General features: G+C 37.9%; 1 protein-coding gene across 1 annotated transcript in view; it reads left to right on the top strand.

Annotated features, from left to right (window-relative positions):
• The first annotated feature begins 565 nt into the window (after nucleotides 1–565).
• The window catches only part of LOC132182420 (cleavage and polyadenylation specificity factor subunit 2), a 17,351-nt gene continuing 3,621 nt past the window's right edge, over nucleotides 566–14,295 (top strand). Inside the window, exons 1-12 of the mRNA XM_059595659.1 lie at nucleotides 566–804; nucleotides 979–1,147; nucleotides 1,886–1,982; nucleotides 2,464–2,590; nucleotides 2,953–3,071; nucleotides 3,545–3,639; nucleotides 3,749–3,900; nucleotides 4,079–4,136; nucleotides 4,209–4,316; nucleotides 8,921–9,170; nucleotides 10,170–10,354; nucleotides 11,371–11,463. Of these exons, the coding sequence (XP_059451642.1) occupies nucleotides 656–804; nucleotides 979–1,147; nucleotides 1,886–1,982; nucleotides 2,464–2,590; nucleotides 2,953–3,071; nucleotides 3,545–3,639; nucleotides 3,749–3,900; nucleotides 4,079–4,136; nucleotides 4,209–4,316; nucleotides 8,921–9,170; nucleotides 10,170–10,354; nucleotides 11,371–11,463 (1,602 nt within the window). The 5' untranslated portion in view covers nucleotides 566–655. The remainder of the gene's footprint in view (nucleotides 805–978; nucleotides 1,148–1,885; nucleotides 1,983–2,463; nucleotides 2,591–2,952; nucleotides 3,072–3,544; nucleotides 3,640–3,748; nucleotides 3,901–4,078; nucleotides 4,137–4,208; nucleotides 4,317–8,920; nucleotides 9,171–10,169; nucleotides 10,355–11,370; nucleotides 11,464–14,295) is intronic.

The raw sequence follows: 14,295 nt of genomic DNA, 5'->3' as shown, positions 1-14,295 counted from the left end.
AATTTATTTTGGACTGGAGAGGATCCTGTTCCTGATCCCTCCACCCTATAAAGGTGGCTTTATCAATTTTGCAATTACGCTTCCAAAGTTTAAACTCTCAAGCGTATCAAATTTTTAATTTTTTGAAATGTCACTCATTTGTTAAATCCTAACTTAGAGGTGTCAAAATTACTAAAATACCCCTCATTATTATTATTTTTTTTAAAAAAAATTTAGGCGTTAGGAATTTGTAAAAATATCGATGCCTAAATCTTTGCAATTTTTTTAAATAAAAAACACAGAGATATCTTAAAATTTTTTGACAAGATTTAACAAATAGGTGACTTTGTAAAAAATTAAAAGTTTGATACATCATATTGCGAGTTTTTAAACTTTAGATAGGTAATATATATATTTTGAATTTCCCTTTAAATTACTTGCCAAAGGGTTTCCTCAGGGCTGCTTGGTTTAATGCATGGCCCAACCACGGTTCCCACCTCCCAAGCACGAATGAACTCAAAACGACACCGTACAAAAAGGAACTTAAATCTTACGAGAATAAACACTTTACTGCTTTCAAATAACACTTGACAGCAGACCGCCTAACTGCTTCCCCGCCGATCGCCTTCGCCTTCGCCGGAGAGAGAGAGAGAGAGAGAGAGAGAGAGAGAGAGACATGGGGACGTCGGTGCAGGTGACTCCGCTGTGCGGAGTGTACAACGAGAACCCGCTGTCGTACTTAGTCTCCATCGACGACTTCAACTTCCTCATCGACTGTGGCTGGCACGACCACTTCGACCCTACCATCCTGCAACCCCTCTCCAAGTACTCTCTGCTATTTCTTTTCCTTTTTCTTTCTCTTTCCATTGGAGCGGCACTATGCGCTTGAAATTGCTTAACCTAATTTCACAATGCCTAATGGCAATTTCTCTCTACACTCTCAGTACCATTTCTTTCAAATTTCTCCTTCGATATATGAAGTTTTGGCTGTTTGTGCAGGGTAGCATCAACTATAGATGCTGTGTTACTGTCCTATCCAGACACGCTTCACCTCGGTGCCTTGCCGTATGCCGTGAAACAGCTTGGCCTCTCCGCTCCGGTTTTTACCACGGAGCCGACCTACAGATTAGGTCTCCTCACTATGTACGATCAGTATCTCTCCCGGAAGGTGAAGATTTCATCCTGGACTTCTGAGCTTTGATAACTAAATGCTTTTAATCGTTTTATCCATTTCTTTGAGTTCCAAAGAATTCTTTAAATTGTTCGCAATCCATGATTGTTTAAGCTGAGTTGTAGTTTTTACTTTCTGAGTTTGTTGACGGTGCTTGACTTATCTCAGGCTTATAAGCACATCATGAACCTGATTATATATATCTTAATACATTACTAACTTGATGATAAAGTAACTTTTATTTAGACCTTTTCTGCATATATGTTTTGTGTGATTGGTGAGTATATCAAGAAACAAATGAAAATATATGGTCCATTACTAAATCTAGGTTGTAGAGAAGTTTAATTTAAAACCTAGAACCTGTGCTATTAATCCGGAAAAAAAGGAGAAAGGTAATATACACCCAACTATGTAGTTTATGTAATAATGTCATTGGAACAGAGTAACTTACCTGATTATATTATGTACATATTGTTCTTATGTTGTTGTCCTTTTGGCCTTTTAATCACAATCCCTCAACTGCTCTTTTTTTTTCTTTCTCAAAGCATTTTTATTTATTTAATTTTTTGTGAAGATCAGACTTTTTCCTTTAGTCCCTGTATTCTGATTGGGATTCTTGAGAGGTTCCATTTATTCCTTTTGTCAGTTTGCATTATCTCAGTCTTCATTGCAAGCGTTTGTGTTATGAATGATGATAAGTTAAATTGACGTGTAATTCTCTCTCCTCTTTTGTAGCAAGTATCGGATTTTGATCTCTTTACTTTAGATGACATTGATTCTGCTTTCCAAAAAGTGACCAGGCTAACCTACTCTCAGAACCATCATCTGTCTGGTATGTGTTTTCAATGTTGATAATAATTCTCTGGGTAACATGGCTGTGCTTGCTGATTTAGCCTTTTCTTTTCTCTTTAGTTGAGGTTTTCTGCTGTCTGTTCTACAAGGCTTTTGATATACATGTGGTAGACAATGAGAATTGATGGTCTTTTATGCTCCTGCACCTAGTGATGGATCTAAAGTAATCAAGAAAAAAGAAAAAAGAAAAGAAGAAGACATATTATCTCTCACATAAGGCAGTACCTGTTTTGAGCATATAAACTTTTGGCATGTTTCCACATTTAGAAGAGCTTCTACCTGGTCCCCTCTCATTGTTTCTAATACAGGTCAAAAGGATCAGATGCTAGATCGTGTTGACAATATTTACAATATCAGTGAAATGTGGTTAAGACATTTACTTTGGATGCATTGAAATCTTACTGTGTGCTCCCCCTTTTTTTTTTTGGCTTTGCTTTCGGTAACCTTATGACTAATGTTAGGCAAAGGGGAGGGAATTGTAATTGCTCCTCATGTGGCTGGGCATCTGTTGGGAGGTACTGTATGGAAGATAACAAAGGATGGTGAGGATGTTATATATGCTGTGGACTTAAACCATCGCAAAGAAAGGTAAATCTTCCTTCCAACTACCTTGCTGTAATAGAGCATCACCCTAGAGAAATGTGTTCCGTACAACTCCATCCAAAACTTGGTACACTTCATTCAAAACTTATGGTGATTTGAAAATTCCTTCATTTTCTTTCCTTATTTATATAATTTTGAATCCGATATTTCAAATATTATTAAATTATATGTTATTAAGTTTTTAAACCTAATGCAATTAATCCCTGTTTTTGGGAGGAGTGGTTTGCCACATTCCCATATCCCTTCCATATACGTATTACAAAATTTGCTTCATAGGATTGATTTTACTTTTATACACTTCTGTAAAAAATATGAAAAAGGCTACTTATTGGTGTGGTTTTTATCAGGCATTTGAATGGAACTGTTCTGGCATCTTTTGTGCGACCAGCTGTTCTAATAACAGATGCTTATAATGCTCTGAACAATCAGCCTTATAGACGTGGTGAAAAGGAGAATGAATTTGGAGGTACTAAGCTCAAATGATCTTGAACTTTGTCATCCCCGCTTAAATCCATACTTTTGTCTGCCTGTATGTTCAATTTTGATATTTCCCATAGCAAAGACATGTGTGTGTTACCAACTTACCTAGCACATTGATTGCCATGCTACCTTTCATGAATGGAAGTGGTTTAGCATCTTTCTGTGACCCACTGTTCTAATAACAGGTGTTGACAATGCTTTAAACACCAGCCTTATAGATGCAAAAAGAACAACGGATTTGGATAAATATGTTGGTGTAAGATAATTCATGTTGTTGCACCCTAATTTTGTAATATCATTTTTCCCATTTCAAAATTATACACACATGCATGAAAGCATAGCATACAGTCATAGATGACAACCATATATTTCAAGTTGCTGATGAACCTTTATTTATTTATTCATTTTCTTAATTTTTATAATTCGAAATTCTTATGCTATCTTCCTTTGTTAATTTAGAAACTATAAAGAAAACTCTAGGTGCCGGTGGAAATGTACTCCTACCTGTAGACACGGCTGGGCGAGTATTCGAACTTATTTTGATACTGGAACAGGTTAGTAGGGAGAACACTGCTTTTCTCAGTTGAGTTAAGTGGCAGGCATTGTGCCTTGTACAAAAACCATGAAACAACTTTTAACATTGGATCTTGGTGATTATTGCAGTATTGGACAGATAAAAGTTTGAACTATCCCATCTTCTTTCTTACATATGTTGCATCTAGCACCATAGATTATGTCAAGAGTTTCCTTGAGTGGATGAGTGATTCCATTGCAAAGTCTTTTGAACAAAATCGTGAAAATCCCTTTCTTCTGAAGTAAGTGGCTCTTTCTTAGTGTATATTTGTCTTCACGTTTTGTGCTACCTTAGAGTGCTTTTCATCTTCTAGTTTGCTGTATACTTAAAAAAGATCTAAATATCTGAATCGCTAATATCATGCATTATGCAAGTTCATAGTCTTGGTGATATTACTTATTGGGAATTGTCACTTGTAGGAATGTTACGTTTCTAATTAACAAGAGCGAACTTGATAATGCTCCAGATGGTCCAAAGGTTAGATTAATTGTGTATACTTAACTTCACTTCTGCCACTGTCAATGGAATTGACTTACACATCGTATATAGGTTGTTATAGCATCCATGGCCAGCTTGGAAGTTGGTTTTTCTCATGATATTTTCGTTGAATGGGCATCCGATGCCAAGAATCTTGTGCTCTTTACGGAAAGAGGCCAGGTATTTTGGTTGACTTTTCCATGATACGCATTTTAAGCTGCATTACACTCGTGAAAGAACTGTTAGCATTGTCTTCTGTTTTCTGAAATTCTGATATTGGTAATTAATCTGATTGATGGATGACTGTTCCTAGAAGCTAATGTCGTGACTGACTTAGTGTACTTCAATGTGCTATATTTAGAGCTGGAATATGAGAAGTCACTATCCTCTGTCATCATAGCTGTGGAAGTTTTATTTCTGAAAATAATGAAGATTGTGTTTGATTTCATTTCCATTTCATTATTTTCATTGTTGCTGTATCATTTTCAAGGAAATTAATAACTTCATCATGGTTCTTTTTTCTTAAGGAAATCAATCGTTTTGCTCATGTAGAATTTACCATTCACCCTTGGTCTAAATTGATGCTGCTGCTCATTCTTAAAATGTTAAGGAGAACAGATGCTTTCATAGGTATCTGCTAGGGTATTATCAGCTTTTTCAACTTTTTGGGTTGGCTGCAGGGTCCTTGTTAGTCAAATTTCTCTATTAAGGTTGATATCCTTTATACTGTACTTTGAGTCATTGCCAAAACCACTTATTCTCTTCTTGCTTTGGTGCACCTTTGATTTGTAACTTTTGTATTTTGCGTATTGTTATGTGTTGTAGATCATTTCAAAGTTTCCCTCATCTTGCCTTCAAGTGGTGCTGTACTAGTTTTGGATGAGTGCATTGATCTCTTGTTATATTTTTCTTCGAATTCTTGTTGATTATGTTAAAGTAAGGATCAAGTGATTAAATTCTTGTTGATACTTTTTTTGACAGGCAAATTTAATCACTTTTTTTGATACTTACTTATCAAAAAAAGTGATTAAATTTGCCTATTTCTATTAGCTTAAGCTTTTGGGACAAATGGTGATTTAACATGGTATCAGAGCCAAAGGTCTTGGGATCGAACCTTGACTCCGTCAATTCACTCTCCATTTAAATTAAATATTCCACATGTTGAGCCTCACCTATTAAAAGAGAGTTTGAGCCCACACGTGAGGGGAGTGTTAAAGTAATGATTAAGTATTTAAATTTATTTCTTTCTATCATCTTAAGCTTTTAGGATAACTGGTAATTTAATAGATTAATCTCTACATCCCATTTTAGCTACACTTTGCAGCATTTTTCTGATTGCCTGGCATCTGTACTGTTTACCTTAGAGGCTATAGCTGTTTATGAAAGATATAAGATGATAAGCATTGCTAATGTTAGAAGAGTTATTAGGGTTTGAGGGTAGTTTGGTCATTGTGATATTTCCCTAATCCTATATATTAGGATGTTTGTATTAGGTTAATAATAAGCTGAATAATACAACAACCTCCTCTTCTCCCTCTAAACTTCTTACTACAAAACTATTAACATGGTATCAGAGCCTTAGGGTTTAAATCCTTGGCCCTTTGTTTGTTGTCTTAATTTTCCGCTCTTTTTCTTTTGGTTGAATTTTTCGTCCTGTTGTTGGTGAGGCTCCTTTTGGTGGCAGCATGGCCCATGTGGGCATAGTGCCCACATAGGCAGTGCCTTGATGAAGCTTTAGAGTTGTTCTTGGAAACCGAGAAAAAAAAAAAAAAAACGATTGTTTGTTTTTTTTGTGGTGTTCCTTTGAGTAGTTCTTGTGTTAATTGAAGGTTTCTGTGGTGCTTACCGGCGACGTCTAGCCATTAACAATGGTTTTTGTGGTTGCCGATGGCTGTTATGGTGTTTGCCGGCAAGTTTCCAGCGACCTTTGTGGTGTTTTGGGGTGTTTCTGTCAATTTTGGGTGGTCTTCGGGTTTTCTGGTGAAGTTCCGGCGATGCTCCGGCGAGTCTCCAACAAGCCTCCTACGAAGGTTTCTGTTTGGTTTTTCTTCTGTTTTTGGTATTTTCGGCAAGGTCTTCCTGTCTCTGGCAAAGCTTCGACGATTCTCCAGTGAGACTCGTTGGTTGATCACGTGAAATGTGATCATTGTTAGTTGTCAAGATCCGATTGGCCTTGGTGTTTTATGGTGGTTTCCGACCGATTGTTGTTGTCCGGTGAGATTCTACCGGCCTTGGTGTTTTGCGGTGAGATCTGATCAACCGTTGGTGTTTCCCAGCGAGATCCGACATGCCTTGGTGTTTTGCGATGGGTTCCGACCAGTCCTTGTTGTTTTCTGGCGATATCCTATCGGCCTTGGTGTTTTTCGGTGAGATCCGATCGCCTGTTGCAGTTTCCGATGAGTTTTCGACGGGCGTTGAAGTGTTAGCAAATTTTCTTGTTATTTTTATGGGTCTTTGTATTGTGTGCTCCAAGTTGTTCCAGCTTGAGGGGGAGTGTTAGAGTATGTTTTTATGTGTTTTTTGTTTGTTTGTTTCTTCCAAACTGGATTTATATGATTTAAAATCATCTAGCTTGAGGGGGAGCGTTAGAAGAGTTATTAGGGTTAGTAAGTCATTAGGGTTTGATGGTAGTTTGGTCATTGTGATATTTCTCTAATCCTATATGTTAGGATGTTTGTATTAGGTTGATAATAAGCTGAATAATACAGCAGCCTCCTCTTCTCCCTCCAAACTTCTTGCTACAAACCTATTAACAGCTAATAATAAAGCAACCCACAAAAATTTATCCACTTCATTCATCCTGCCCTAGCATATTGTTTAATCCTCTCCAACTGCCCCTGTTAACTCTTGGGTTGATTTGTCCCAAATCCTGACCATTAGTTTCCCAGCCTTGTGGCCATTAGTTTTAACTATTCTCTCACTAGCAAGCCTAGCTTTTGTTTAATTACAACCTGCTTTAAAGCATCCTTTCATCGCTCTATCTTATAGCATCCCTGTTCTAGTCTTTCAAATAAAACTATATGTTTAGACAGGCATCATTGGGCATCTTCTTAAACAAGTTTGTTAAGTTTGTCTGGCAATGACCATTTGACCATAAGCTAAAGAGATATTTGATTCTTGGATTTCTTTATATTCAAGTGTTCTGATGTATTATGGACCCTTTCCAGTCAACATGTCACATTTGTTGAGAGCATTTCCTGATTTTCCTCTCCTAAGGATTTGTTTATTGATGGAATTAGATATATTTTTCTCTATATGGCATATAGCTGCAAAATTCCTTCTGTTTGAGGTTTAATGAACTTTTGTGGTTACTGATATTATAAACATGGGAATCAAAGAATCCATGTTATTAAGGTTTATTTGGACTTATCTTTGAATTTTCAGTAAGCATCGTGAGATAACTTTTTATTTCCCGCTTCTGTCTATATTATTGTTTTTCTTTCAACTTGATTGCACATGGATAGTCTTTTTCCTTTCTTTATCCAAGTGATGTTGGTACTTAATGCCATTTTTTTATGAGTGGTGGAGGAAATTAGTGAAGGTTAAATATGAGGTGATGAGGGGTGGTTGGCGTTCCGAGGAGGTAGGAGGATCGTATGGGGTGGGAATGTGGAAATGTATCCGAAGGGGGTGGAATGATTTTAAGCAACATGTGCGGTTTGAGGTATGAAACGGGTCTCGAGTATTGTTTTGGCAGGATGTTTGGTGTGGGGAGGTATCATTGAAGACTTTGTTTCCCGCTTTGTTCAATGTAGCATGTGTAAAGGAGGCATGGGTAGAGGAGAATATGGAGACAGTAAATGGTGCTATTCATTGGAATGTAAGGTTTATTCGAACTGTTCATGATTGGGAACTGGAGGAGGTTTCGAGATTTTTCGAAATGCTGTATTCCCAACAGGGAAGGCATGGTGGGGTAGATAAAATTTGCTGGATTCCCTCAAAGAGAAAGAATTTTGAGGTGAAGTCATTTTATATTGTGAAGATTAATTCAGACCCGGTGGATGGCCCTTGGAAGATTATTTGGAAGAGTAAAAGCTCCTCCGCGAGTGGCTTTTTTCGTATGGACGGCGGTGATGGGGAAAATCTTAATGTTGGACAATCTACGTAAGAAGAACATCATTGTGATGGAGTGGTGTTATATGTTCAAGAAGAATGGTGAATCTATTGATCATCTATTATTGCATTGTGAAGTTGCTGTAGAGATATGGAATATGATTCTTTAGCTGTTTGGTGTAACGTGGGTGATGCCGGGTAGGTTGAAGGAATGCTCGGGAAGTTGGAGAGGGCAACGGGGTAAGCGGTCAGTCATGCAAATCTGGAGGATGACCCCTTTGTGTGTAATGTGGTGCTTATGGAGAGAAAGGAATGCACAGAGTTTTGAGGATCGTGAAATGAGAATTATAGAATTGAAGAAAAGGGTGCTCCAAACGCTTTTCTCATGGAGAGTGTTGTGGTATTCTTCCCAAGTTTCAACGCTTGTGGAATTTCTAGATTTATGTGCGTCATTTTCAGTTTAAAGCTTATATTTGTGGGTTTTTTTGTATACTTCCTGTGTATATGGGTTGCGCCCCGTGCATTTTTTAATACATTGACATTACTTATCAAAAAAAACTTAATGCCATTTTTTACTTTCGGCCTTATATGATAACATTCAGTACTCATTACATAACTTTAAAGTATGATGTCCCCATTTTTTATTTGCCAATTTCGTTTCAAATTTATGTGGAACTTCTTTTTCTGTTATAAGATAGGAACGGTACTGACACCTTACAGTGAATATGTAGTTTGCTACATTAGCTCGTATACTCCAGGCAGATCCACCTCCAAAAGCTGTTAAAGTCGCCATGTCCAAGAGGGTTCCTTTGGTTGGAGAGGAGCTAATTGCTTATGAAGAAGAGCAAAACCGAATAAAAAAAGAAGAAACTTTAAAAGCTACTCTCATCAAAGAGGAGACAAAAGCATCTCATGGTGCTGATATTGATGCAAGTGATCCAATGGTTGTTGACGTTAGCAACACTCATGCTTTGCCAGATGGTATGATCGCAAGAATTGCAATTTCCTTCCTTGGAACTAATGGCTTGAGGGATTATCCTGAGCATCTTTGATAATCCCCTTGGAAGGGCATGCTCTAGTTGAAAATGAACATCAATGTCTTGTTATTGTGGTGGTTTCTGCTGCTGCTGTTCTTGTGTGTTTATATAACATGTATATACATGTGTACATGCACACACACACACACACACACACACACACACACATATATATATATATTACTTCTGTAACTTGAATAAACTATGCAAAGTTCAGTTCCTTTTTTCTCCTTTAATTTTTATTTTATTTTATTTTTCATGTATTTGTTCGACAACATTTGCTGTAAAATCCCCCTGAAATATCAGCTCTCAGTTTTGGGTCTTTTGACTAATTCTGTTTGTCTAAAACTGAATGATATCTTGTTAATATAAAAATGTGTTTTGCATGGAATTGGAGGATCTACTTTTCTTAACTGGATTCTTGAAAGTGATAAAGATCTTCGTAATTTGTGAAATAAAACGCAGATGACTTGACCTCCGTTAGCCTTCTTTGAATCATACTATGAATGCTGCATTTAGAACTTATTACTGCATCGAGTCTTGTTCCACAGCTTCGTAACCAAAATATAGTGTCTTTATGTGCTCATGAATGACACTGATAATGGTATTAGTATGACATGTTGACTTCTTGAATTTATCCATATGTAATTGTCATTTTTGTGTTCGTCTTATCAAGAGTTTATACATTAATTACCATTGCAGGCATCCAACAACCCTTGTGATTGTTCCTTAACATTTCTCACATATGTTTCTTTTCCGTTGATTGGGATGTGTGATTTGTTTCTGCTCTTTTTTTCATCTTTTTTATGGTGAAGCTTGAGGTACTATGGGTCTTGAGGTGAAGGGATAATAATGTATTCCATTAACATTTAGATTCATTGTACACTAAACTCAAAACCATTTTCTGGTGCATTTACTGAGTTATTTTCACTGTACCTTGCAGTGGCTGGTCCACATGGTGGTGGATACCGGGACATATTAATCGATGGGTTTGTTCCTTCATCCACCAGTGTTGCCCCAATGTTTCCCTTTTATGAAAATACTTTTGAGTGGGATGATTTTGGTGAAGTCATAAATCCTGATGATTATGTAATCAAGGATGAAGACATGGACCAAACAGGAATGCATGTGAGTTCTATTTGTGAGATGTGTACCCCTTTGGTTGCTGTGAAGTTCAATACTTGATAAGCATATTTTGCTTTTGAATGTGCTTTTCGGTTGTATGCTGATTTGGTTTACGGGGATACTGTTTCTATTATAGAATTGCCTTGTCATTATATGAAACACTGAAAGTTATCCTTTTTAAACTTTATCTTCTACTTGAGAGAAGAATATTCTTGACTACTTGTGCCCTCTTATATTGGAGTGTATATAGAACAATGACTTAACTTTCATTGATAAGTGCAAATTTCATTAAATCGGATTTTTGAGGAACAGCTGCATGATAGTAATGACTGTGTTCAACATTGAGGCTTCTGAAAGCTATCCTCTGTAGGGATCTCTGATTGCCTTGTATAACTATTGATCAATGGCTTTCACGCTTTTTTATATATGTTTCCTGGATAAAAATGCTAATGCATTTTCTTATTCAGGGTTAAGGAAACCTGCACCTATAGCAAGTGAAACGAGATCAAAATTAGTTGCCCACAAAAAAAAGTGACATTAGAATGTGGAGTTCTGGAATAGTCACAACACAAGATTGACGAAGTGGCTTTACCAGTTCTTAATGTGTGGAGAGCTCAGAAAGAAATGAGATGGAACATGGTTAGGTTTGCAAAAAGTAGAGACAGAAAACATGGATGGTCGTATTAAAAAAAGATAAAGCATTTGAAAACTGTTGGTTCCTAAAGGTTATGAGAAATTAGGCGAAGGAATCCGTAGTTTGATCTGAAAATTGATGCTGTTTGATAATTTTCACAGAAATAGATGGTGGTTTAAACTAGCAGTATTTGCTAGGTTCCAGCTAGGGTTGCATGCATAATTTTGTGATTTAATTGGAAGATGTTATCACTCATGCATCTCTCACTTATGAAAATGCTTGCACTACCATCTCTCTGCTATTACATATTTTAATATAATGGATGGAAAATTGGATATTTTACGCTTCATCTTATGGAGGTCACTGTGTTTCTCATCTATGTCAGGTTGGTGGCTATTTAGATGCAAAATTTGATGAAGGATCTACCAGTATGATGCTTGATACAAAACCTTCAAAAGTCGTGTCTAATGAATTAACAGTAAGTTGAACTCTGCCTTGGGGTTGTATAAAAGGGTTATTCGTCATTGATCATACTAAGGTTGCATATGTTTTAGATTTTATGAATAATTGATACTGTGTTTTACATTTGACAGGGTGCATATGGCATTATAGTATACTTTGAGTCATTTCTTTTTGTGTTGCATTGCCATATATGATTTCATATTTAGGAAATGGATATATTATGATAATTAGAAATGTGATTTTGGCTGTTTCACATCCTTTTGCTACTTGCAATAATTATTACCTTGGAAAAATGTGTTTCCCTCTAATATTGTCATTTTTATTTCTTGTAATTCTTGTTTTCTAGATTATTGTTATTGGTATTCAGTGATGGGTTTGCTGAGTTGGTTTTTGAAGCTAAAGCATTCGAGCTTTTGGTCGAAGAGGGCGTTCAGTATTGCGTATATTTGAAAGAAGCAGAGAGGTCTCTCGAGCAGTGTACAAGGGCAAGGTGAGTGTGGTATGGCTGTTGGCTATTGTGGAGGCGCTGGTCCAAGGGGACGGGTAGGAGTTTATAAAATCTTCTAGGGTCAGTAGCAAAGCTTTCCTTGGATAGAGGTGTTGAAATAGTCTTGGCCAGTTCTTAGCATTGGTGTAGTACGGGGGTGGTGGTTGAAGAAGCTTCATTGCCATCCAGGAGGGTTGTGAAGGAAGGGGATGGAGAATTTGTGTTGCCGATTTGCGAAAAGTGGCAGCTTTTCTCGAGGTGTCTTTCCACAATTGAAGGTTGCAGTCTAGAAAGTTCCTTGGTGGCCCTCAATCGCTCATCTTGGCTGGCTCTTCATCAATGCTAGCAAGGCTCTAGCGGATGGTGGCGGTGGGTCTTACGTGGAAGCATTGGTAGGAGTGGGGGCAACCTTCGGATTTTGCCATGTTGACTAGGAGCAAAGTGGGTATCTTGGAGGACAGGGACCTAAGGGGTAGGGGTGCCTGGGCTACTCTCTGTAGCAACCTTAGATTTCTAGCTAGTTTTGTCAATACGAAGGACATGAAGGATGTTGTAGGTGAAAATACAGATAAGCACATTTGGAGACAGCTGTTGGTTTTACTAAAAGTACTAGAACGTTGTCTAGAGTGTTTAGAGGGTTAGGAGTACAATGAACCTAAGGTAGATGTAGGCCATGCGAAGGAAACTGAGTTGAAGCCCAAGCAGAAGGGGAAGGCCCTGCTCACTTCGCTTGCTTGCTCGGGTTATTTAATTTCAGGCCCTATTGATTTTAAGTCCAATGGTTTATATAGGCCCAAGCATGAGGGAGGGAGGGGGACTCTATTGTGGGTTTGGGCTTAGGAGCGGGCTCATGTTCTAGTTAGCTTGGCTATATTTAGGAGTTGAATCCCATTGCTAAAGGGAGAGCCCGTTCGCTTGTGGGCCATGGTGCCTCAGCCCCATCCCATTCTTAGTGGCCCAACCCGCTAAGGCGCAATCTAAGAGGCCAAGCTCGGATTGGCTTAAGTACCAGGTTATAACTCATTGTCGGTCTAGTCCCAAGGCCACTTTTGGTTCTGGGTTCTCCTTTGGACAATTCGTCCGCTGATGATGAGGCGAACATTCCTCATCTTGGAGCTACAAGCCCATGTGCTCTCCTAAGGTTGTGGATTAGGCCTTAGGTCATAGAGATGAGAGGGATAAAAGGTGGAGGGTCTGAAATCTTCTTAGAGAATGGACGGAGAATATTGTCTGTTTGCCATAAAATAAATTGGAGTATGTGTCTAGGGCTGTTGTGCTAAGTTTATGGGGTTGTATTCATGTGGATTGGTGTTATTTGGGTTCTTTAGGGCTTTTAGTGGGATTCTGTTAATGTGGGATAGGAGGGTTGAAGAAAAAATTAATGATTGTATGGGGGCATACTTTGTGCCTTTGTCCTTTAGAAATGTCAATGGCAACTTCGAGTGGGCTTTCACTGATGACTATGGTCCTAATGTTGATGGTGATAGAAGAGTTCTTTGTGATGAATTGGCCAGGTTGACTAGTTGGGGGAATGGTCCGTGGTGTATTGGGGGTGATTTTAACATCATTTACTTCCCAAGCGAGAGATCTAACGGTTTATGTTCGTCCATAACTATGTTGAAGTTCTCTGAGTTTATTTTTGAACAAGATCTTATGGACATCCTTCTTGTTGGCGGTATCTTCACGTGGTCTAATAATCGTGATCCTTTGGCATGGTCTAGAATTGACAAGTTTCTTCTCTCTCTTGACTGGGAAGCCCACTTTCTTGATGTTTCTTAGAGGAGGCTCCTTAGAGTTTTATTGAATCATTTTCCTTTATTGCTTGATTGTGTAGATATCATTAGGAGTAGAGGGTATTTTAAGTTTGAGAATATGTGGCTAAAATCTGAGGGTTTTGTGGAAAGGTTGAAACAATGGTGGTTGTCTATAGCTTTCAAGGATCCCCTAGTTTTTATTGGCTCACAAACTAAAAGCCTTGAAACTTGACTTGAAAATATAAAATGTGGAGGTGTTTGGAAACATCGAGAAGCGGAAGAAGGCTCTTTTGGTTGAACTCCATGATCTGGATGCTATTGTAGAAGAAAGATCCCTATCAAAAAGGAAGGAAAGGCCGACATTACTATTGACTTGGAAAGGACTACTATATTGGAAGAAATGAGCTAGAGACAGAAATCGAGAGGGCCCTTTGGTTGAGGGAGGGAGACAAGAATAAAAAGTTTTTCCACCATGTAGCAATTTCAAACAGAAGGAACAACATTAATGGATTCGTCTCTTCAGGTTATAAGCGAGCATATATTAAGGTTTTACACTCATCTTTATTAAGAACAATTCACTTGGCAGCCTAAATTGGATGGTCTTACT

This window comes from Corylus avellana, chromosome ca5 (assembly GCF_901000735.1).
Source record: "Corylus avellana chromosome ca5, CavTom2PMs-1.0".
Classification (NCBI taxonomy): domain Eukaryota; kingdom Viridiplantae; phylum Streptophyta; class Magnoliopsida; order Fagales; family Betulaceae; genus Corylus; species Corylus avellana.
Note: the sequence above shows the minus strand (reverse complement) of the source record. Positions and strands in the feature narration are given on the sequence as shown.